This window comes from Anser brachyrhynchus (assembly GCF_964034855.1).
Source record: "Anser brachyrhynchus genome assembly, chromosome: 3".
Taxonomy (NCBI): Eukaryota; Metazoa; Chordata; class Aves; order Anseriformes; family Anatidae; genus Anser; species Anser brachyrhynchus.
In genome coordinates this window covers 81,525,353-81,551,700 of record NC_137696.1, presented here as the reverse complement: position 1 = coordinate 81,551,700, position 26,348 = coordinate 81,525,353, and the positions used below count along the sequence as shown (strand labels likewise).

At 37.9% G+C, this 26,348-nt stretch overlaps 1 protein-coding gene across 4 annotated transcripts in view; it reads right to left on the bottom strand.

Annotated features, from left to right (window-relative positions):
• Window positions 1-1,826: 1,826 nt before the first annotated feature.
• Window positions 1,827-26,348, bottom strand: part of ASCC3 (activating signal cointegrator 1 complex subunit 3) — a 284,849-nt gene continuing 260,327 nt past the window's right edge. For all 4 annotated transcript variants that reach the window (XM_080586451.1, XM_080586454.1, XM_080586452.1 and 1 more), the window contains exons 38-42: window positions 13,084-13,235; window positions 12,438-12,588; window positions 4,002-4,208; window positions 2,566-2,741; window positions 1,827-2,467 (exon numbers count right to left, since the gene is read on the bottom strand). In XM_080586451.1, the coding sequence (XP_080442577.1) occupies window positions 2,320-2,467; window positions 2,566-2,741; window positions 4,002-4,208; window positions 12,438-12,588; window positions 13,084-13,235 (834 nt within the window). In that variant the 3' untranslated portion in view covers window positions 1,827-2,319. The remainder of the gene's footprint in view (window positions 2,468-2,565; window positions 2,742-4,001; window positions 4,209-12,437; window positions 12,589-13,083; window positions 13,236-26,348) is intronic.

The following is a 26,348-nucleotide window of genomic DNA, read 5'->3' as shown; positions in this document are numbered from 1 at the left end:
GGACAATATATTGCTTCACCCAAGCATTTTCCCAAAGAAAGGACTTAATTTCTGTGACAATTTACTTGCAGATTAGAGAATACAATTCTCTTAAAAATGGGCATAGGACCAAGTAAATGTGTGAATAACCAAATTTGTGCCTACAAATTTGAAAAAAATCCATGTGCTGAGTGACACATATATATTATGTGTCCATATTATATTGGAAATAGTCCAAAAAGCAGAGAAAGCCAGAGTATCACCTATCAGGCTGATGATATAGTGACAACTTTTTCTATTAATGGTATTGTCCCATCTTCTTATGCAATAGTCAGCCTGCAATAATGAAAAAAAACATTTTTAACATCACCAGGTGATGTGATGAAGATCTGCGAAAACACTCAATTACCAAATTATTTATAAAATGTTTTTCACAGTGTAGAAATACCAGGTGTATATGAAACAAATCAATTATTAACTATTGACCCTTTGAAATCAGCCAGCCTTCTCTTTCCTGTAATATAGTGTTGCCAGCAGGTCAAAGTCAAGGGAGGTGATCCTTCCCCTCTCAGCACTGGCGAGGCCACCCCAGTGTGCTGTGTGCAATTCTGGGTTCCTCAGTACGAGATACATGGACATAAAGGAGAGAGTCCAACGTAGGGACATGAAGATGATGAAGAGACTGGAGCACCTCTCCTATGAGGAAAGGCTGAGAGAGCTGGGGCTGTTTACTTTAGAGAGGAGAAGATTCAAGGGGAGTTTATCAAAGTATACCAATATCTGAAGGGAGGGTGCAAAGAGACGGCTCTTTTCAGTGGTGCCCAGTGCCAGGACAAGAGGCAGTGGGCACAAAAGGAAACACAGAAGATTGTCTTAACATCAGGGAACACTTCTTGTGAGGGTGTTGTAAGCAATGGAAGGAACAGGTTGCTTAGAGAGGTTGTGGAGTTTCCATCCTTGGAGATATTCAATAGCTGACTAGACATAGTCCTGGGCAAACGGCTCTAGGTGACCCTGCTATTATTTTCTGGGGGGAAGTTTCCAGGCTACACCTCTGCTGTATTCTTTGATCTGGTGAAATACAATGAGAATGATAGCAAAATGACTCTTCAGTGAGGTAATGTTTATCATCTAAATGCAAAGCTGAACAAGTTCAAATACTAATACTGAGTTTAAGATCTATCCCAATGAAGTTGCATGATGCTTTTGCAATATGTTGCTTTCAAGTACTTGCTCAGCTTCTGAAATCCTCTGAAGGTTGACAAAAAGACTAACCTCATGATGTGTAGGTAAGCAGTCTAATTACTGTACTATGCAAAAAGTAAATGCTGCTACCTCCTCTCTTCAGACTTATGTCTTGTAGACATAAGCATCCGTGGTATCAACACAGAGTTGGGACTCTCTTAGAGACTACCTGCTGTCTGGCAGAACTCTTTCTTGCTCCCATTCTTTGGAGCCTAGCTCTCCCTTATTCACAGAATGTAGTTACCCACTCTAGCACTTAAACCTAGACCATGACACATAATTTTATTTGCATTACTTCTTCAAAACCCAAGAAAAAACACTAAAGAAACTGTTAAATATGTAATCTATATGTATGATGTATATGTATTATATGTAGAGAGTAAACTGTATGATCTATATAAATAGCATCATTTCTATACTGGAAACATTTTTGACTGTTTAGCATGCCTTTATAACCAGGCTTACTGCATACATAATTAGTATAAATTTTTGAAAATTTTCTCTTAGATTATCACCTTTAGAATGTAGCATTGAGTAAGAGGAGGATTTTGTTACTATATATCTCATACGTTTTACACTGAAAAAAAATTGAATGCAAAACATTTTTATGGACATTTTTATTAAACATGAAATATAACACATCCATCAATATTTTCAGCATTTCTTAGATCAACTTTTGTATTTTTCCCTATAAATTAAAAAAAAAAAAGTTGACTATTTAAACTACATTAATACATAGGGTACAGAGCGCTTTTCAAAATGAAGACTATAGCCCTAAGTTTGCGCAAATTACAGTATCTTTTATTTTGATGTGTCAAAATTGAATTACAGCAACTCTATCAGGAATAAAAGAGATCAATATGACTTCTGAAAGAAGAAAGATGCACCAAGAAAAAGACAAAACTTTACAAAGGAGTAAGGCCACTGTGGCTAACTCTGTGTTACCAGAGTCAATACAGTAGTCACTTTCAATTTCCTAGTTGTCTTGAGGTTAGAAGTTGGTTCCACTAAGGCAAATGCATTTTTTGGATGTCCAGAATGACCAGATATGTTAGCAGAAAGACCAGTTCTTCTAAACTGACTTTTCAGACCACCTTAGCTTAAAGTCAGGTGACTCATAGCATCAGATACCTCTGTTGTGGCTTGTGCTGAGGTACCAGCTGGTATAATATTCAGGTAAATATCGTACTGTTGGTCCATGCCAAGGTAGCTGTCACTCATGAGATACAACGTGTAGATACACCTAAAATGTAAAAAGCAGAATCATTAGTTTGGAAATTAAGTCTCAGCCACTTGGAAGAGAGAATCATTAAGAGAACTTCATTTCTAAATTTGTCATACTTTCCAGGAGTCTCTGGAGTATAAAAAGCAACAGAGACAGTATTTCGATTTCTGACGTATCCAGTTCTCTTCAGGGCGATTAGTTCTTTTTTATCAACTTCTCCCAATATCAAAAACCATCCTTCATCTTTAACTTTGGGGAATCGAGGAGCCACTGCTTTACTGTCTTGCTTTCCCTGTTAGGGAAAAGAAACAGTTTAGTAAAACTGGAAATCATTGTTCCAAAATACCATTCTTCCTTGAATGAAAAACCACAAAAACACTCACATGATTTTTTACATAATACTATAATTTAGCCAGATGCAAATTAAAATATTTTTATTTCTTTCCAGATGAAGACTTATTTTCAAAATAAACAAACAGAGAAAAACAGTTCAAAGGGAAAAAAACACAACAGAATACAAGATATCATTCCATTTATTTTGTAAGCTATTTCAACTTGAATGGAAATACTGTTCCCTTTTTGTAATTTCATCTAATGCATCCCAAATGCTATTCTCAGCAGAAGGGTTAATTGTAAACCTTGTGTCTTTAAATAATACTAAACAATATTGTTTAAGATTAATAGAAGGACAAAACAAACAAACAAACAAACAAAAAGCACCTGAAATCTTTATTTCAGGTTGATATAGCAAAAAGAAAGATTATTTCAGTTATTCTTTAAGACAGTGACTTTACTGCTGAAAGCTGAAGATAAAATGATGTATACTCAATCAGCATTCATTCTGTGATCTGTAGATGGAAAGGTTTTACTGAAGATTTATATGGAAGAAAAAAACACCACCAAAGCAACGAAGCTTCTGAAACAGTTTGATCCAGCTGTTTCATACAAAAGAGGGATCAAATTCGTGGAGATGTTTATAAAACAGTGATCACTGCATGAAATGCTTCTGCTCCCTCCTTCTTTCCAGTTGAAATCGAATGGCTTATGGAGGAGCTCTGACCTTTTTTTCTTCCTACAGCTTCCCTTGAGGCTGAGGATGTGTTACAAGTAGAAACATATTTATAGGTATGGGTTCTGGTATACAGTTTGGAGGTGCATGAGAATTTCATAGGGACACTTATAAACTGATTTGGGGAAGCAGGATATGTAAGAATATGAGTGGTAAGAGTTTGGGTAGTGAAGTGAACATATCTACTGTTATTGCTTTATAGTACCCAAGCAAATTAACTTTATGAATTTCTGTTTTGTACAAAAAATAATGACAGATTTTTTTCATTGACTTTAACTGGTTTAGGATTTTACCTTTAGAGTCTATTTACTGTCTTACTGCACCCTGAAAAACCATCTGCTTCACTACTAACACAGAAAAGGCGTTTAAAGTGTTTACAATTTACATAATTCTTAAACCATAAAAATATTGTTATGCTGTGTAAAGCATAAATGGATTATTGGAAACTTGTGCAGCTGGGAAGGAAATAATAAATTAATCTACCTGATACCCCATCTGGGTTCTCTGCAGATTTATCTGGAGCACATATTCTTGATCAGCATGCAATTTGATCCATCTTTTGTCATCTCGTGTGTCTGTTGTCAGCAGAGGAACAGGCACTTCGTTCTGAGACTGAACTGGGTCATCCCAACAGCCCTTAATGCTCAGGCTAACATTTAGAATTGGCAAACGGGACAAGAAATTCCAAGCCTGTAGAAAAAACAGATCCCTGTGGATTACAAGACAATCTATATAATTCAGATGACTTCATAATAATAATTCAATGTGTGGTTGATATTCTTATTCTATATTAATAATAATTTATTAGGTATTGTAATATCATATTTAATAGTACAACTCTTCAAATCACAAGCATAAAATACTTTTTCTTAACCTCTTACTCTAATTTCTTCTAAGCAAATAAAACAAATGTGAAACTCTCAAGCACATTATACATGCCTCACTAAGATTACTGATGTCTGAACACAGGAAAAAATCCTTACCACTCCCGATTAAAGTATTTTTTTCCTATAAGCCACTTAAAAACTAGTATAATTAAGTTTTAAATTAAACTTCCTTAGCATAATCCATAAAGAACAAGTCACTGCAGTGCTAATTAGCAATGGGCAAACCTCAGAGAGTTCAGAGGATCAGTTCAGATAATTAACCAAAAGTTCAACTGCATATCCAAAGTTATCCTGACTTTTTTTTTAAGGTTTTCTTCCATCGATCTTCATGAACCCTTCTTCTTACAATCCTCCAGAGGAATCTTAAGTCTGTCATTTCTTGTGAACTGCAACAGGCCCTCAACTTTTATCTTTGCACAGAGAACCGTTGCTAGAGGCATACAATTTGTGTAGCTGAATGTGCGGCAATTTGTGAAGCATCCTGAAAATGCAACCCTATGTATTTCTCATTTGGGTCTCCATCAGACAAACAAAAGCACATCTGAGAAACTGTGACAAAAATGGAGGGAAGTAACACAGGCTTTCATTTAGTAAAAATCAGCATATTCACTTGATGAAATCTTTTAGGAAGAAGGAATAGCAACTTTGCTGTGGAATGGTGGCAGTGATTTGTGGCCTCGCTAGGGGTGAAAAAAATAGATGAGGTTGACACTGGAAGGAAAACGAATTAGAACAACCACCACCCTCTACCCTGTCCTCCTTCCCTTCCATCCCCAAAACAAAGGAGAAATCTGCACTTCACTGACGTTTTCAAAAAACGTATGAAAAGCAAGGTAGAGGGCAGGAAGGAGAACAAGGGAAGAATATTGATCTTGGTAAGGTGCCAGCAGATGGGATCTTCTGGGAATGAAGAGAGTAGGCTTAGTCACATGGGCAATACTGGCATGGAACAGAAATGTTTTGTTTGGAAAAAGACTAAAGTATTCGTACCTACATATTTTATGTATCGTTTAGACTGTCTTGTGTTTTCACAGATTCACAGATTTCTCTAGGTTGGAAGAGACCTCAAGATCATCGAGTCCAACCTCCGACCTAACACTAAGTACTCCACTAAACCATATCCCTAAGCTCTACATCTAAACGTCTTTTAAAGACCTCCAGGGATGGTGACTCCACCACCTCCCTGGGCAGCCCGTTCCAATGCTTAATAACCCTTTCGGTAAAGAAGTACTTCCTAACATCCAACCTAAAACTCCCCTGTCGCAACTTTAGCCCATTCCCCCTCGTCCTGTCACTAGGCACGTGGGAGAATAGACCAACCCCCACCTCTCTACAGCCTCCTTTCAGGTAACTGTAGAGAGCGATGAGGTCGCCCCTGAGCCTCCTCTTCTCCAGGCTGAACAAGCCCAGCTCCCTCAGCCGCTCCTCGTAAGACTTGTTCTCCAGACCCCTCACAAGCTTGGTCGCCCTTCTCTGGACTCGCTCGAGCACGTCCATGTCCTTCCTGTAGCGAGGGGCCCAAAACTGAACACAGTACTCGAGGTGCGGCCTCACCAGAGCCGAGTACAGGGGCACAATCACTTCCCTCGACCTGCTGGCCACACTGCTTCTTATACAGGCCAGGATGCCGTTGGCCTTCTTGGCCACCTGAGCACACTGCTGGCTCATATTCAGCCGACTATCCACCAATACTCCCAGGTCCTTCTTGGCCAGGCAGCTTTCCAACCACTCATCTCCCAGCCTGTAGCTCTGCTTGGGGTTGTTGCACCCCAGGTGCAGGACCCGGCACTTGGCCTTGTTGAACTTCATGCAGTTGACCTCAGCCCATCGCTCCAGCCTATCCAGATCCTCCTGCAGAGCCTTCCTGCCCTCGAGCAGATCGACACACGCACTTAGCTTGGTGTCGTCTGCAAACTTACTGAGGGTGCACTGGACGCCCTCATCCAGATCATCGATAAAGATATTAAAGAGGACCGGCCCCAGTACCGAGCCCTGGGGGACTCCACTAGTGACCGGCCTCCAACCAGATTTGACTCCATTCACCACAACTCTCTGGGCCCGGCCATCCAGCCAGTTTCTAACCCAGCGAAGCGTACGCCAGTCCAAGCCCCGAGCAGCCAGTTTCTCGAGGAGAATGTTGTGGGGAACGGTGTCAAAAGCCTTACTGAGGTCAAGGTAGACCACGTCCACAGCCTTTCCCTCATCCACCAAGCGCGTCACTTGGTCATAGAAGGAGATCAGGTTCGTCAAGCAGGACCTGCCTTTCATAAACCCATGCTGACTGGGCCTGATCGCCTGCTTGCCCTGCAAGTGCCGCGTGATGACCCTCAAGATAATCTGCTCCATGAGCTTCCCCGGCACTGAGGTCAAACTGACAGGCCTATAGTTCCCCGGGTCTGCCCTCCGGCCCTTCTTATAGATGGGCGTCACATTGGCTAGCCGCCAGTCAACCGGGACCTCCCCTGATAGCCAGGACTGCCGATAAATGATGGAAAGCGGCTCGGCCAGCTCCTCCGCCAGTTCTCTCAGTACCCTTGGGTGGATCCCATCCGGCCCCATCGACTTGCGCACATCCAAGCTCCGTAGCAGGTCGCCAACCATTTCCTCATGGATAGCGAAGGCCACATCCTGCTCCCCATCCCCTTCCACCAGCTCAGGGCACTGGGTGTCCGGAGAACAACCGGTATTGCCGCTAAAGACTGAGGCAAAGGCGGCATTAAGCACCTCAGCCTTTTCCTCATCCTTAGTAACTAGGTTTCCCCTCGCATCCAGTAAAGGATGGAGATTCTCCCTAGTCCTCCGTTTCGCGTTGATGTATTTGTAAAAGGATTTTTTGTTGTCTTTAACGGCAGTAGCTAGATTGAGCTCCAGATGAGCTTTGGCCTTTCTAATTTTCTCCCTGCACAGCCTCGCTACATCCTTGTAGTCCTCCTCAGTGGCCCGCCCTTTTTTCCAAAGATTATAAACCCTCTTTTTTCTGCTAAGCTCCAGCCGCAACTCTCTGTTGAGCCAGGCCAGTCTTCTTCCACGCTGGCTCATCTTTGGGCACGTGGGGACGGACCGCTCCTGTGCCATCACGATTTCCTTCTTGAGGAGCGCCCAGCCTTCCTGGACTCCTCTGCCCTTCAGAACCGCCTCCCAAGGGACTCGGCCAACCAGCGTCCTGAGCAGCTCAAAGTCAGCCCTCCGGAAGTCCAAGACAGCAGTTTTACTGGTCCCCTTCCTGGCCTCGCCAAGAATAGAGAACTCTACCATTTCGTGGTCACTCTGCCCCAGACAGCTTCCGACCACCACATCTCCCACCAGTCCTTCTCTGTTTGTGAAGAGAAGGTCTAGCGGGGCACCACCCCTGGTAGGTTCACTGACCAGCTGCGTCAGGAAGCTATCTCCCACGCTCTCCAGAAACCTCCTAGACTGCTTTCTCTGTGCATATAACAGGAAAAAAACATAATGCCTCAGCATTGTATAAGGAGAAAATTTCACTTCTGTGAGTTTTAACAGAATCAGTTTTCATTTGGACTGTGCTTGATGCATCTCTGATTACTTTTTCAGAGCTGGAAGGTCTAGAGCCCTAGTAGAAGTTAATTTTGCTTTTTGGAGACACCATTACCAAGACTCATCCTTACAACAATGGTGTATGTTAATACACAATTAGGGACACAGCAGCCAGGGTGAGTACACCTAAGATTGCACTGCCATAGGAAAAGGTGCTGTGTGCCTCTCTCCCACAGCGAGCTGTCCTCCCCTCCATCCTCAGTATGTTGGCACTGCCATACTGTGGTTGTGCAGCTAGATGGATCAGCTTGCTAATCATTTTGGTGACTGAACTTAGATCAGCTTAAGGCTGATTGTGGAAGCCTATCCTGTAATCCTGTGAGCCCTCTAAATAAGCATGAACCTGAAAGAAGTGCTCCTGCCTCCTCCCCTGCTGGCATACGCATTCACTAGCCACTTGGCCACAGGCCATTTTGATTGTCAGCGAGAGGGCTGATGTGATCCCTCCTCCCCTCGTCCCCAGATGCTCCTTCCCACCTCCTCACTTGAACCATCCACAGCATTTGTGCAGCTGTGCAGTGAGCCAGGTCAGGAGAGGTGAAAATGGCACGGGGAGGGCAGAACTGCCCATTTCGGCTGCAGCGCAGACTTAGGTTGGATTAAAATGGCTGCATTACCATAGCCTGGCTGAAATAAATGAGAAAACTGATTTAGGCTAAAACTAATCTCTTTCTCTCTTCCCTCTTGTGTGTGCTGCATGAACAGCTGTGTCCGTTCAATGGAGAAGGTGGGGAGGGCCAGCTGTGAGCGCTCGCGGAGCCGCAGTGTAAAACAGGACACCGACGAATTGCATTCATGTTCGAATGCTTTAGCTTAGAGAAGATGGGAACACTGTAACAGAAAACAGAATATAACAGCCAGAGCGTTAAGGGAAAAGATAGCTTTCTTTCCGTCCCAATTCTGAAAAGAAGGGGAAAAAAGGCAGTGCCTTGAAGGTGAAAAAACACCAAAGGCATTCTTAATGAATTAGTAGTTGCCAAGATTTTGCTACATTTAACACATAAGACCATAAAAAAAATCATCCCCAGCAGATCACACCGGATGAGACAACTTGTGTAGTTACTGGCCTTAACTGGCAAATATTAGTTGCCTTAACTGGCAAATATTCTGTTTAATGTAAATTTTTTTTTTTAGGATGAATCTTATTGTAGGAACTTTGCAGACTTACTGTCTGAGATTCTCCATGCACCAAAGCAGTGCATTTGTTGCTGTTTTCAGAAGAGGCACTCTGATCTATACCAACCTGGTGACCACCCCTTTTGTTATACTTTGGATATCGTTTATCTAGTAAACTTTTATGCATGCTATGTTGCAGGACAAGGCCTGCTACGATTATGTAAGAACAAAGTTTAATTTCAGAAGTGGTTATTCTGTATTAACTCCTTTTGTGGCGTTACCTGTTGCTCTGTTGAAGACTCTGATTTGGTCCTGTTAATACCGTACAAGGCTACATATTTTATGTGTCAAAGGCTGTCATGTTCTCATGTAGCTTTTACAGTGCAAACAAAGCAAAGTAACTCTGAATAACATCTTAGTGAGATAAGAAGGCAGTTGTAATATGTCATTCTCCAGGTCTTATGTTTTTGAAAACTGAAGAGAAAGTTAGTACAGCTTGATCATTGATGCACCATTGACAACAGGCTTTTTATCATCCATGCAATTTCAATAAAATATAGTGATGCTTTTCTTACTGAGGGAAAAAGTCAAGTAGTAGCAGACAAAAATGAAAAATAAGATTACAGAAACACAGATACTTCCAGAGTAAAAGCAGGTAATACCAGAGCAGAGCTAATATTCTTTAAATGTTGGGATTTCTTTTTTGTCTTTCAATAATACAAATATCAACTTAGTATTTTAAAAGGTGCCTAATTGCCTTAGAAACTGAAAAACATTGTTAAAAAGATACAGTTCAGAATGAATCACTGGAACAAACTTGAAGCTTAAAGCCAAAGATCAGAGTTACAGTCTAAATAGTTTTTGAATAACTGTTGAATTTAAAGCCCAGATAACATTCAGTTATGTTTACGCTTGCAACTAATATTTGGAAAATTAAGCTCAGGCTCCCACATTTAGGTATTGACAATTCTACTGTTGTTTCTTTTTTTTTCCCCCCTGTATAGGATGACATAAGCACACATCCACTCCTTTTAAATGTATCAATGCACCTAATGGGTGAATTTACATATACTATATATATATCTTTAGCTTTATCTTTAGCTTTATATAACTTTATCTTTTATATATACATTTTTATTTCAAACCCATAGATTCAAAATATAATCACATTAGAAATTCTTCATGAACCTTTAATAACATCATTAACAATTTTGCCAATAAACTATCTCCCCAGGACTTAGCTTAATATTCCAAATCCATGAGCAGCTTCAAGAGCTGCTATTTAAAAATTAATTACCAACCTGCTTAACAGATATTTTCTTCTTTCGAAATGTGAAATTTCTTTCCTTTTCCTGTCTTCCCCAAATTTATAAAGCTTAAACTGTTTTTACCATTTTTGTGCTAGTAACAGGTTTAAGATACAGGTTCAATATACCATGAGTGAGAAGTAAAATGTTTATAAGTAAAAGAATGTTTTAGGCATTTTTGTGGCATAGTTACCACTTTATTTGACTTTGTTCAGGTCTGATTCCAGAATGCTAGGTTTAAAGTCTGTAATTTTATATTTTTTCATTATAGAAACTATATCATAAGGTACTTTCCTTTATTAGAGGTATTTTCTCTTGATTGGCCCCTGTTTAAGTGCACATTAAAAGACTTTACATATGAAGGTACTCAACAGGCAGTCTCAATACAAATTTTAATTCTATGCAAGCTATTATGACAGTTTTTTACTGGAAAAAAGCCATAAAAATATAAAATGTTGGTATAAAGGTTTCACTTTTGCAATGACCTGAGTAACACAGTCATGGCTTTGCAATACCCAGTATGGCCATTCCCAACTCACAGAAGTGAAATTTTCTCCTTATACAATGCTGAGGCATTATGTTTTTTTCCTGTTATATGCATCTATATTTACAAACATAGACATATAGAGGCATAGAGTCATTCACAGTGTGAATGTACACACCACATACACACAAGCTATTTTTGAGGAAACTGCTAAGACATTTCAATACCAGCCAAACATATTTATCTGAGGATTAATCTTCATCTATTGAATCAGACGAGAACACTGCCATGCATACAATTATTTAATTAGCAGCCAAATCCTCTGCCAGTCAGCAGCCGCTCCAGGCATACTGATGGGGCAGTAGATGCAAATCTCACAGTAGTACTGCTTTTTCTCATTACTACTGCAATTAGCACTTAAATTGATGCTTTAAACATACTAATTTCTGGAATAATTCAGGATTTGTATGTTACCTGGGATCGCCTCACTGCAGAGACGACACCAGATTGCTACGCAAATTGAAGCACTTTTGAGCCAAATAACCATCATCATATCAGACAGAGCCAATTTGCATTTGCTTTTAAAGATAACAGAATGGCAATTTATGCAAATAAATTAAGTAAGTTTACTTCTGAGTTCTCCCTGAACTAATTATAACAATGTTCTAATTTTTTATCACATCTAAAAGTTGGACTGAAATCAATGTGTATTATGTTAGAAATCTGTTGTTAAAGAAAGCCTTGTTTTGATGTCAATACATTTTCTTAATTCAGAATTTTGATGGTAATTTAGTTAGAAATGCAGATGTCTGTTAAAGACATTTAAATACTTTTCTTCTTGTTTGCATACCAGTAAAAGGTTTAACTGAAGCTGAACAGTCAAACACAGGACATATTGCTGTCCTTTTAAATATTCAAATAAAAATCATGTGAAATATAGCTTTTGAAGTTTTCCTCTTTCATACATTTATTTGAAATCAATAGGATTATCATGTGATGAATACTATGGGATATAGCTGTCCTTTGCTGCAAACTGCTTGAAAAAACAACTGAAAATAAGACTTGAGTGCAGCCTCAATATTTTGAGATAGTATTTTTTCTCTTCCCTGTTAAATGTGAAAATTTCATCTGCTTTTTCTGTTTCAAATAGAAAATGAGTGCTGGATCTTTTACCAAGGGTATTCTCAGAATATAAGGTGTCTGGCAGACCACTTCAGAAACCAGCTATGATGACATTTGCAATGCATGCATTCCTAGTGCATAGCCGGCTATGAAAAGGTGGATAACACTGAGCGGATTGTACAACCTGGACAAGCATCTTTAGAACAAGGAGATATGTTAATATCAGCCATAAACCAGACAATGTTACTGGTTAACAGAGAGTAAGAGAAAATAATATTGAGAAAACAAGGTTGAGAAGCACCTCTGTAAAGCCAGCAGTGCCTTTGAAATTAGAGCAATGAATGTGTTGCACTTTATACGAAACATCACATGCTGTTGAGAGAGTACTTTTCCCAACTACTCTTCCTTTCCAATCATACTGATAGTGACCACGTATAGAAAGTATTACCTGTGAAATATGTGCCGTTTGCAATTCACTGTCCACAATGGAAGCAAAAACATTCTCTTTTCCTTCACAGGCAGCCATTAGTTCAGGAAGACACTCAATAGGTCCTTGGTAACCTCCGTGCACACTCTTCCTTTTTTCTTGGCTCCACTTCCTGATACAGACAGAAAAAACATATCCAGGAAGGGAAAGCAAACATTTATTTTCAGTTGTTTTGGTGGTAAAACTTGATGCTAGTTTCAGTTATTAAATGCTGGTCATTCATTTTTTGGCAGCACTAATTATTGCATCTATAGAGCTCAGCACTATCTATGATATTAAGGTGGGCACAATGTATTTTTATAATGGATCAAAATAAAGAGGTAATTAATATACAGAGTTAGATTTGTTAGAACTTGGAACCCTTCCAGTGATCTCTTGTTCATTTGTCTGGAATCATGGCTCTCAAAATAATCTGTGTGGGTTAATTAATCAATGAATATTGAAAACAGAAACAAAACCTCCATTTGGGAAAGCGACACTGTGAAAGAATGAGTTTGCTTCTGTTACATTAATGAGCATTCTTGGGCAGAACAATGACATTCAAACACTACCAGCAGCCAGGTGGAATGAAATTGCAAACCTGCAAACACTTGGAATAGGTACATACCGAAAAAGGTAAAGGTGTTGTACTTCTATATTGGGCAAAGTAAGCAGGGAAGAGTCATGTATCCATCTACCCTGAACCACCATCTGCACCAAATTGGTTATATTCAGAGCAGTCACCAGCCAGCCATGATGTGCTGCAACATCCAGCATTGCCTAATCAAAGGAGACATATATAAAAAGAGAAAAAGCAAGTATAATTGTGTTCCTGGTTCATACAAGTAAGAACGTTTATTTAATGCTTAACATACGTGAACTTCTAGGCCTTCCATGGAGGAATCTAATGCAACTCCTACTGATGGCAGTAGGCACCTTTTGAATTAACCTTGAAAAAAGATGGATCACATCCTGCATCATCTACTGCTGCCCTTAAAAAGGTGAGTAATTTACACCATGTTTTGGGGGTGGGAGCAGAGGTGGATCTTTTCCTTAAAAATAACTTCTTTTTTACATGATACTACTGAGAATGAAAAGAATAAATCTCAAAGTTCACTGGAAAGGAAGATGTTACAATTCACTGCAGTACTAGTTCATGTTTTGACATAAGAGATTTACCAGATTTGTGTAATTATTCAAAAAATCCTTGGTCTATTTAAGAACGACAACATATTTACATTTGTTCCAAAATTAATACCAACATCACTTACCAGTAGCAGTTATTATTACTCCCATTTCAAACCTAAGGACTTCAAAAAGTATCTCCTGAATGGGACTAGATGGAAACCTAAAATTTAGTGTAATGGGCATTTTCAGGTTTTGTTCAACACTGACAATGCACTGTATACAGCTGACTGTTTAAATAATGAGGGATGTCTGGCTGTCACTTTGGCATCTCTATTCTGAATCTGAAAGGCTTTCCCCAAGAACACAAAAAACCCAACAACCAACCAAACAAAAAAAACCATCCAGATACACGTCATGCTTAAAAGTGTTAATGGTCATCCTGCCTTTCATGTCTTGTGAGTTCCCATTCCATTTACATGTCTATGTTTTAGACAATACAAGTGAAAGCTATACTCTAAGTATCACTACCATAAAGATCTACCTCTGCAAAATTTGTTATAGTGCGTGCACTGTGAGTAGTCCTATTGACATGAAAAAAAAATCCTTCTTTTTTTTTTTTTTTTTTTTTTTTCCCTGAGACTGGAGTTGAATTGTATTTGGTTAGTCTGAAGGAGAATTTAAGAATTCGTCCAAAGGAGAAAGAACCAAGCATGAGCTTTTGGCTTCAATGTATTTTTTTAATAGTGGATGCACCTATTTGTATATATACTTTTCAACCTGTCTACAGTACATTAAAGCAATTAATATAATTTATGGGACTATTTCAGCTGGTGAAGAAAATTAAGCTATATGTTTGTTCTCTCTCTAATTTTCTTGTTTAATGCCACTGTAATCACAATAAAGACTGTGTTTTCATATTACAGCACTCCAACTCAGTACAAAGTCACATATTTAAAAGTGGTTTGCCATGTAGAAAATTTGACTAAAATACTGGAAAATGTTTTTTCAAGAAAGCAAGAAAGTCTGGCATATTGAACAGTTCCCAAGCTTCTTTAAATACTATCTTCTTGATATTAGGAGAACTGTAGTTTGATTTTAGGACTAGGCTTAAGATGTTTCCATGGGTTTTTCTTTTCAAGACAACTTATATTGGTTGATACTTTCATACACAGCACATAGCCTGCATAATTTTAACGTATTTTCCAGCCACCAGTGTAATGATGGGATGCTGTCTATGTAAGTCTTTACATTTAATCAAATGTTTTACAGACAAACAAAAGGCAGCATTTACTTAAGACAAACTAAACAGTGAAATCTTCTTTAAACAAAGGAGTTGTTTACACACGCAGAGCTATTTCAATTAAATTACACTGATTCTGGAGAAATGCTGAGTTTAAAGACACAAGTTAGTTTCAGTCATGGTCAGTCACACAGTTTATTTTAGCAGTTTACAATGCAATTTCAACAGGTTTTATTTCAGATCAGGGTGAAAAGATCACTGACACTTAGAAAAATATTTAAGGTATTACCCTGAATTACACAAATGTTGTCTCATTTCTCGTGAGTTGTGGATAAAGTGCCTTTCAGCTAATAATGAACTAGATTTAACATTTGTCTTTTTTTCTTTTTTTTGAGGAACAGTCAAACAAACAATCCTCTTTACCCTAGAAGTACCTCACAGCCCAATAGCAACTGTTTTCTGTCTTTTCACTTGGCTTGCCGAGGTGATTTCCAGGTATGATTATCTTAATCATTAGGAAATAAGATCATGTTTGAAATAACACTTGAAAGGAACAGCTTTATGGCCTATAGATGTATGCATTGGTTCATATCATTTTTAGTCAGATAAAGACAGAATTGTTCTCAGCATTTATCAGAGCGAATCTTGGCTTTTAAACTTTAGAGGGTGGGTTGTTCTTTACCTGCTTCCACATCTCAAAAGATACTGGAGCCTACACACACGGTACTGTCAGTGCCTCTCAGCCTGGTGCTCAGACAGTGTTTTACTTCCCTCCTATTTTACACTACTTGATTCTTTCTCTTTCCTTTCTGCTATTCTGGCATAACTTGAACCATCATGTTCCTTAATCATGAAACTGCTGTATGTCCGTTAATAATAATGGGTGCATAGTTATCCTGCCTTTTCCATGAACAGCAAGAAGAATATGGTAAGCTGTATTTTCAGTCAGCATAAAGCAGTGGTATTTTCATAAAACACTTCTGAGGACAGATGTACAACATTGTTTTCATTGTTTTCTTTCTTTCTTTCTTTTTCTTTCTTTCTTTCTTTCTTTTTCTTTCTTTCTTTCTTTCTTTCTTTTTCTTTTTCTTTTCTAAATCTATTCCCCTACTCTCACCCTTTTAGCAGAGGCTTGAAAAGGAGAAAAGGAAGAGAGAAGACGTAAGAGAAAGATAAATCTAAAACAAGCTATACACTGAAATTAACTGGAGGATCCTTTCACATAGAAAATCTCCTAGAAATTGATAGAGGCCTGCAGATAGATATCCCGTAGGGAGTAAGGAAAGCCTGTGTGTGTGAGACTCTGTGTTCCACATTGTTATAATGAATCCACACGGCAAATCCTCTTTTCCTCCTTATTTTCTGCTTCTTCACCCATAGAATTTATTCACAGCATCTCTATCTGGATGTGAAATCCAAGACAGTGACATTGTGAAAAAGTCAGAACAATGGTGAAGTTGGCTTGTTTCATCTGCTGCCCTGGAAACCTACACATGCTTCATTTTCTCCTAAGTGTAAAACACACAGATGCTTGATACTCAAATTGTTATTGAAATTCCTATAAATACTCATAGTAACAAATTGAGCCATTTTCCTCCAAATTAGCACAACTATAAAGAGAAAAAAATGTAAAAGAAAAATTAATAATTACTTAATATTTGTCATCTGGTGAACAATATTTATTCTCTCCAGTTGCTGCTTGTTTTTATTGTTGTTTTTCTAGAAATTTGTTGCTTCTTAACTTTAACTGTTATTTTGCAAAGGTAAGTAATTTCTAAATATTTAGCAGCTGATAGGATTGGAACAGATTAAGAATATCATTCTAAACTGAAAATGGCACAAGTTGTTCATCTACCTATTTAGTTTCAGAATTTCTTGCCAACACAAGGTAATTTCATCAGAGAGAAACGTTTAAAAGAGAAGAGAGAAGAGGACAGTGAGTGCAAAAGTGAAACAAGATAAAACTATAACGATGCTTTTACTTACAGAAAACAAACAACTATATGTTTTAGTAAACCAAAAATTAAGAAGAAAGCCTGATGTCCACTGCTTTTTAACCTAAAGTGGAAATGAGGGGGGTAAATAGATGGAGTCAAGGGAAATATTGTTTGTTATAATGAAAAATGCTTACCATCATCTTATTTGGGCTTCTTCCTACACTTAGGAGAATAAAACCAGAGGCATACAGTGAGATGGGTGGTTTTGATGAAAGAATCAGGTTTTAGCTCTTAAGCCTTTCCAGTGTCATGCTCTGACAACCGTGAAGTAATAACAGCAATCACTAAATGTGTCCTTTAGCATTTTAGCCATCATTACCAAAAATAATTTGACTTGTACAACAAGTCAACAAGGGAAGCAACTTGCTGTAAACTATGGCAAGGGGTAGGGCAGAAACAATGCTTGATAAATGAATGACGTAGCTTATTAGGTATGGCAAAAAAATTCATTTTGATGATATTCAGAAATGAACGTCAAAATGTTTGGATCAAAATCTCTTGCTATTTCTTTCTTCATGGTGGAGGAGTGTTAGTACCAAACCCTCCGTATCCATTACCAATTTTCCATCAACTCATTTTTGGGAGCAATGTTCGGTTAAACTACTGAACTATTTAAAATGATCAAATTGTACCTTTCTGGTCTAGAATGAATCTGAATGTTTTTACTGATGCTTGGAATTTGAATGGTGTTATCTTGAGGGAAAGCAAGATGGAGGCAGGATGTAGGAGGTGAATGTATGGCATGGAAATGATAGTAAAAAGTGCCTTTTCTCTGTTGTTTTTAAGCGCTCTGAGTATGTGTTCAAGATAACAGATACTAAATTGTGCTCACTTAGGAGATTTGTCTAGCAACAGAAATATCCTGATTACAAATCTTTTATTTCAGAAGCTTTATGCAAACACTTTTTTTTTTCTTTACAGAATCACTGTTTTTGGTATTACTTTCGCATCCTTCATTTGAAAGACAGACATTCTGGATCACTCTTGTATGACCGGTTGGGTGGCAGGGGACCAGAGACTGTACAACCAGTAGAGCTTCTGATCTACTCAAATGACTTAAATAGCTTTTTTCTTTAAGGTAAGTTATTGAAATGTTAAAATAAAACAATGTGAATCTTAACAGAGATCGTATACTCAGTGAACTATTCTTTATTATTCTGTTTGAACTCACCTGTTTTATATAGCTCGGAATATATTAGGCATTCTACTTAAATATTGTAAATATAAATGTAAACATTGAATATATAAATATTGATATTTTTGGCTACATTATGTTAAGAAAAGTGGCAATGAAGCCAAATGAACAATGGGAACAGCTCTGGATAAAGAGGCTAGCTAAGTAGACTAAGGTAACTTGTGGCTGAGAATCACATCTGTGATTACTCAGCTAAAAGTAAACTGCCTACAGTGATGCCATTAGTGGTATTGCTTTGGTGGGTGGGAGCTGAAACTTCAGGAGTACCTAGGGTGAGTTACATGGCTCAAATTTTCCCACTCTTTAAAGATTCATTTTACTTTTTGTATCAGTGCATCATAGACTACAGTCCTTTCTTCAGTGCCTTCATTTGCGAAATTGAAGGTTTCTACACTACTCTGTACAGTGCTGCAGGCAGAACCACATTCACCTTAGACTTGAAACATTGCATTACACACATTACATTAGACTTTATGTAAAATAAATCCAATACATCCTCAGACAAACAAATACAAATCTTATTCTGTGCTACAAATCTTATTCTGCAGCGATGCTTTGAAGAAGCAAACAGATATATAAAAGAAATAAACTTTGTGAGACTAAAATACTTCAAATTTATTGCACAATTAAGTTTAAAAAGAGAGTTAAGGCTAGTTGGATTTTATGCTTATTTTTGTACCCCAATTTTTTGTGTATAGTATTCTAATATCAAATAATGAAAATATCTCCACCCTTGCCTACCGTATATGCCAATAAAGTTCTGTTGTCTAGGACTAGACTTCATGGGTTTAAATCCATAGATTTAAATCATTAAATTTAAATCAAGCATTAGAATTGTGCCTAATTAAAACTGTTCAAGATTACAGTTTATATGATAAATATTTCTACATTTTAATAAATTAAAAAATGTTCCCATTTTACCCATTTTCCTGAAAACTGTTAATATGGAATAATATAAATCTGTTTTTTTGCACATGCTTCAAACCTAGGAAGCCTTCCAATATGTGGTATTATGTTATAATCCACATGTGACTTGAGATCATACTAATACAAGTAACATTTTTCCAGATGTTAAAGCATGCCATGTATTATAAATTTCATGGTTTTATATAAAACATGATTACAATGCTTCAGTTGCATACCCTAGAAACAACAACTGAAGACTTTAAAAGTTTATTTGAAGAAGTCTTACAGAGGATCTTAAGGTCACTACCTTTTGTATGTTACATATTTGCAGAACAGGTCAGGGTTCTAGTCAAAAATTACCTTTTAGAAATGTATTAAATAGGAGGGGTTCTTTCAAATCAATATCAAAATCATTCAGCTGTACAATTTTAGCTTACAGAAGAAAAAAAGGAAGTACACTCTATGAGAGAGATAGTGAATAAGATGTAATTAATCCTAATTGGGCACTCTTTTTATACTGCCCTCTGCATTCTCCCTCCATTTTTTTTAAAGCATATTCAGCTACATCTTCCTCTGCTACCCACTATGAGAGACTGATTCTTCGTTCTCCCATCAACATAAAGGTCTCACTGATGAATGTAAATTACGACCTTCCTAGCTGCTTTGTAAGATTACTATCCCTGTATTCATCCTTTGGCCTCCATAGTAACATTATTAGTACGATCAGAACCAGGAAAAGGACGAATCACTTACTGTCTACATTTAGTGGAGTGCAACCCTTCGTCTCTTACTGATTTTTTTTTTATAGTATTACAGAAATAAAAGCAGCTATGGAATGTGATACTAGCAATATAAACTTGGTAGGGCATAACCCAACGTGTTCAGAACTTGTTGAATCCCAGTGTACAATTTATTCTCAAATTACTAATTAATAAATTGATATTCTATACTAGGCTAGTGAACTGTAAATACAATAAAATGTTTTTGAGAAAAATCTCTTGGCAAGAAATCCCAGTTTCCTGAACCTAAGCAATGTCTTAAAGATGGCATTTGTTCCACAGCTAACACAAATCTACCAAACCTATTCAAAACATACAGTATGTTTCTGTATAAATTTGCCCTCTTTAACATTAAAAATCAGTTTCAAAACAGTAATGTAATATTTTGTCAATAATTAAAATTTTGTGAGTGCATTCACAAGAATCCTTTTCAACAGCAACAGTTATTCCCAGTAACTTTCTCCTGAACTTTTAGCCCCATAAGGTTAGCATTCAGGAAGCTCAGCTGCTGTCTAACAAACTTAATTAATCAAAAAGTCATTTCCGAGCTGTAACTATGAGTAAAAGTGCTTCAAGTGTGCTAGCAAGCCTACAAGTTAATCAAAATGCTAATGCAGTACAAATTAAAGTTGTGATTAACATTTCACAGTAGCTGCTTAAGTGAATTGATCACACAAATGGGTTAAGCATTACTCATTTCCTCCAGCCCCAACTGGGAAAAGGTTTGTCATGACGGGGGGGGGGGGTATGTATAAGCAGCACCAAATCATCATTAAACTGTCACCAAGATGCTTCCATACAGCAGTTTGCAAATTATCCACAGTGAGCAAAATCCCCAACACCACGGCCACAAAGGTAACAACCCCCCCCTTTCCCCTCCGCAGACATACCTGTAGAATAAAAGCAGGCAGCAAGTGTTTCCACCTCAGCATTTCCTATGTCCAGGTACTATCACTACAGTGCTATTCATTGCTGTTTATTACCTATAAATGAGCATTACTTACAGCATATACTCTTTAAGTTTTCTGATTATTCTATTATTTCCACTCTCCTTATGTGGAGAATAATAGCAATCAGCCATACAGGCTGCTAATAAAATTGCAGATATGGTACTATCACATACTACAGACACACAAAGAAAATGTGTAGTGGCTTTAGAGACTCTGGCCTCTGCTTGTAGTGTCCTTCCTTGGTTCTGCACTGTGAAGTTGATTTGATTGTCTTCCCTTCCTTCAGTTAAGCTGCCCATTTATTTATAGTTACAAATGCATCTATTAAACAAAGCAATTATGTCTTTGCCTGGGCACTTCTGGACAAATCTTGCATACGCAACAGCAAAATAGGCCATGCCTGTAACTCCCACCTTTCAGCAAGTAATTGGCATGCCTGCAATAACACAGCACAAGAGCTCAAAACATACCTTAAGATCTTTAAGAACTTCTCCATTTCCTCATAAGCAGGAAAACAAATGACCCAAGGTGTATGGCTCCCAAAGCCAGTAGTTCTTGTGGCTGTAATGAACTGAGGAGGTTTGGGGAGGATGGAAAGTCCAGAGCAGAGGGACATTCTCATTTGCATAGTCTGGGAACTGCAGCTCAGGCACCTGTGCTGTTTGCAGCTGTATGCAAGCTGTATGCATGCAATTATGGGCAGAAAGCAACTTCTGCCTGAGGAACAGTAGATAGAGCTCCCACCAGCAGCCATAAACAGCCTGCAGGTTACCAGCTTAAGCATTTCATCTATAAACTAGCTCTTAAGACAGCTGAATTGCTCAGCATGTTTGTGCGATATTTGAAGCTTCTAAACATGTACAATGAAGATGATACTCAGAATTGTAGCAAAAGCTGCAATTGAAATGATCAGAAACAAATTTAACTATTTTGGAATGGGAAAAAGGGGTGCTATGCGTATCATTGTCCAGCCAATATGGAAATGCAGTGCTTAACCTGAAAAAGCTTTATATTTCATTTCAAAATTAGATTCTCCAGAGGGATAACATGGTTGGGAAAGGCAGGCCATCAGCAGCAGAGCCACAAGGGCCTCATTTCAGAGCCGTGCACATTTCCCATGCACACTATGCTTTATTGTGCGGTTCAGAGCCTGACTTCCTGCCCATCTTCTCTCAGTGCACAGGTACCCTACTGAGATGCATTTAACACATCCATGGGTAAACACTTCTTAAAGGTTAAGTCTGGGCTCCATGGCAGTTCTACTCCTGGCAATATTAAAATATTTTATCAACGATTATGCTAGAAGTGGAGGCTTGTGGCCAATCCCAATGCAAAGCCAGCAACTGTCACATTTATTTCATAGAAGAAACTGCCCTGATAAAACTGAGACTGATGGTATTACTACCTCAATTATCCATTTCAATTAATGCAAATATAGGCGACAGCCTTAGAACACCAGAATAAGAACTGATCGCTGAATACACAGTCACAAAATACAAGGCTTCACAAAAGAAGTAAGAAAGAGATTAGATTTAGTCCATTTCACATACTCCTAAATCAGGTAGAGGAAAAAAGATGGTGTATTGTCTTTGCAGTAATAATTATATCTCTATAAAAATATTGGACAAACCATTTAATTAGATTTTTTTTTTAAATGTCTTGCAAGAAGTGGAGAAATGTTTGAATTTGCTCAACTGCTGGAGTGCTCAGCACCATCCTACTGACACCTTTGTTTTTTCTGAGTGAAAAACAATGCAGATTGTGTGTGAGGCTTGAAGAGAATATGCAGGCAGCTGTAATTATATTAAAGGTAGCAGGCAAATAAAAATTATGTCTTACCCCAAGATCACATATGAATTAATGCAAAGTTTTTGAGACATGGAAACCTCCTGTACTTTATCTATGGCAGCCTGTCAGTGATAACAAAAAAGAACTTGTTACTTTCTCATTCAAGCTTTTCAGTGTAGAGCAGGGACATTCCTCCCATCTGGTCAATGCCCCAGTGGTCGGACGTTCATTACAAAATTGAGTGTGGGAACAGTTCAGCATTCACCTTCCAGAAGGTTATATATCACTATTCCTGATATTTCTCCAGTAAAAGGAACAGTGAATTTCATCCTGGGTAAGTAGATACTAAACTTTATCTTGCTGTAACAAACTACATTTAAACATAACAAATTCTAACTATGGAAAAACTGTAACAGAATACATTTCTTCCATTTTGTATGGCAACAATTACATTCTTCTTTAGAGTCACTCTCCTGACTCCTCAAATCCTGTTAATGCTGTGGCAAAATCTGGCAAGATGCTCTTTTTGCTCCTAGTTGTGACATCACAGCTTATGGCTTCTATCTTTCATCATGAGTATAGATCAACAGAATTCTAACATAAAAATAAAACAGAAATCTCAGCAAAAGTAATTTAAGAGTGGTTGCATGCATTTCCTATTAGAAGTGAAATCTTACCACAGCACATTACAGAAAACTGTGAGAGCGTCTGTTTTGTTGCATTCATAGAAAGATTTTAGTAACATGAACATTATGTTCTTAGAAGGGCAGCAGAACTGACTACACAAAAGCAGCTGATCACTCTGTTGGTTTCTTATGGATTTTACAGTAACAAAAAAAGTCAAGAATTGCAATATATATATATATAAATTTATATTAAACCAACCCTGCTCAAGAGTCCTACCCTAGAGGGAGAAGGAAGATGGAAGGGATTCCTACACAGGCCACTATAAAATCCTAAAAGTTTGTAATTTAAGAAGTTTATTTCTTTAGGCTATGAATAATTCTGTTTGTGTCATTACAGTGATCTTGTTTCAGTGCTTCATGTGTATACTGAGGAGGAGAGGGGTAAATTATAAAAGACAGTACTTTATGAATATTTAGAATTGCAATAATCCTGACATTTGTCTCACAGTTACGCAGAATATGTATGTGTAGGGCACATATGGATGTATGATATAGAGGCTTTGCCAGCAACTCACCAGGACATGTCATGTTCGGTTTAGCAATTAAATTAGAATGGCAGCTCATTCCTTATGTGCAACATGAAATAGTACAAATATAGTAAATATAATTTCTAAATCTGGATGAAATCTCCTCACAGAAAAAGTGAAAGTTCTGAACAACTACTGCAGGCCAAATGACTTCATTGCGTTTTGAAAATTTTAGCTGATGCATTTTCCTGATGATTTGAGGCAATCCATCAGCTACTTTTAGTTAGCTGATGCTGTTAACATAGTTTTCTGACTGACCACTAACACCATTCAGCCTAAAGTCACCGGTGAAGAAGGAGGGCCAGAGGATGCCTGTGGAGTTACACAACGTGTGGGATGTGAAAAGCACCATTGGAGAGAAAGAAGATGTAGGAGAAGACAGCACAGAAGAGTGGAGACGTTTGTTTGCCTGTGGTGGAAAGAGACTTGCTTACCTGCAGTGGCTAGAGATGATAAATCTGCTCTGCAGAGGACCTCGGATAGAGACCCTCTGTATATACTGAGATATAACCACTTGTAAAAGCTCTTTGAAAGATCTTAGTTTCTTGGAAGAGAAACACAGCGCCTATACAGAAAGTCTATCTGTTGCTCACATACCAGCCAGCACAAACGACAGTTTATGTCTGGGTCACTACTGGAAGGTTAGCTATACAACCTTAACACCTAAAGTACTTTGTATGTAAATAAACAAAACTTCAACACAACTCAAAAAACAACTCCGTCTCTGCTGAATTTTACTTTTGGGGGCATGCGAGCGCGTGTTCACACACAAACACAGAACATCACCCACTGAATATGTTTATCAATGGATCCCTCTATGGTTCAGTTCCTTTTCTCACAACTAACATCTTTTTTTCCACCTCTGTTGACCCCGAGTTCATCAGCAGGTCAGTTCTAAGGAAAAAGGTAACAACCAGTATTGAAAGTGTAACCCTGTCTATTGCTTAGATTCTGGGAACTTTAACCTCCCTTTGGAAAGCGTGACTAATAAGATGGAACAAATATTCTCCCAAGAGATGTAAACCATGCACCAACTTCAAAATACAAATGTGCTTGCATGTTTTTCTTTTTCTTTGAAAACAGGAACCTTTTTTTTTTTTTTTAAGATGACTCTTAAGGCACTGTATGGAATGATATTCTGCATTTTACTTCAATTGAAAAGAACTGTTAAATGTTTTATGTTTTCTTCTGAGTGATTATGTTTCTGAAATACATATAAGACAATTAAAAATACATTGCTTAGTACTGCAGGATAAATATTGAGAAAAATAATTATCAAAAAGAATCTTTAATTTACTTTTTTCCCCCAAATTAGCCCCCCAAATGCTAATTTCACAAACATTTAAATGAACTTTAATTATTATCTATGAAACAAAGATGAATTTTCTTACCTAAGTGACATTCTCTGTTAATAACTGTATATTATGAATAATAGCTGTTCATATATTCAAGCTTTCAGCAACATGATTTTACAGATTTGAAATCTTGGGAGTAGAATTGCATTCAAGCACTGCTGCTTGACAAATTTGAGACTGTAGCAATAAAGTCTTATTCTGTGGATTTGCTTCTTACTTTTCTTTTTCTTAATTTTAATTTTGCCTGGTTCAATATTAGTATTATAAGCTCATAATTTTTGCTAGCATAAGGTTGAGACCCACCCTAATCACTGGACACCAAATTGTCAATGGTATTTTTCCTGTCTAGAGCATTGATTAATTCTCTCTCAGAGACTAATCTGTAAAACTGGTAGGCTTGACACAATGATGGCAGTTACCACACTGCCAACATCCTTCAAATAAGATCAGAGACTCATTCTTGTAGACGACATAAGATCACTGAGGATATTAAAATCTGAGCAAACAAAAACCGTAGGAGGAAAGAATTACTGTCCCTCTTTCACAGATATGGAACTGAGGAAGACCAAAAAGAACAGTTTGTTGAAGGCTGTCTGATCTTCAAGAACCTGTGAACGAGTCCTTGTCCAGCTCTGCTATAGAGAATACTATTACTTCTCTCTGGCAGAAACAGAGGGTCAATCTGTTCTCTGTATCAGCTGGAGCTCAGCCTTCTTCCCGCTCTTCAGATATTGCAGCATTCTATTGCAAACTTAAATTGCTGTTTTAAAATTCTTTTGAGGCATGCAGCTATGCATGTGATTGCTTGTTACCAGTACTCTCCATGGTCAGTTTAGTTCCTGTGGGTTGAGATTTCTGTACAAGTGTAAAAGTCACAAACCTCCAAATTGTCTTTAAAATCTGTGTTTAAAAACGTGATCTTTGACTCTGTGATAATTGGGAAATAGAAGACATGTCTTTTCACAAGCCAGAGAAAAACCCAGTATCTTGTCCCAAATTACATTTCAGAACGCATTTTATTTATGCTTGGCAGTGACTAGAATGCTTTTGGATGCTAGAAAAATAAATGTACCCATGGAAGACAGGTTATTGGGGGTCAGCATAAAAATCTGCAGGGAAAAAATCCGTGCAGGAATGACTTATAGTCAGCATTCCACAATTTGGAGGCAGAAAGCCATTGCATATGAAAGAAGAGGAGAGCCCAGTGGCAACAGATGCCTCCAAACAGCACCAAAGTTTTTTACCTTAAGTTGGTTTACCTTCAGTTTTGTAAAGTGTGCATCTTCATGGGCATCTAGTTCCTCTCTAAACATAGTGATATTACACTGTGTGGTGCCGGTTC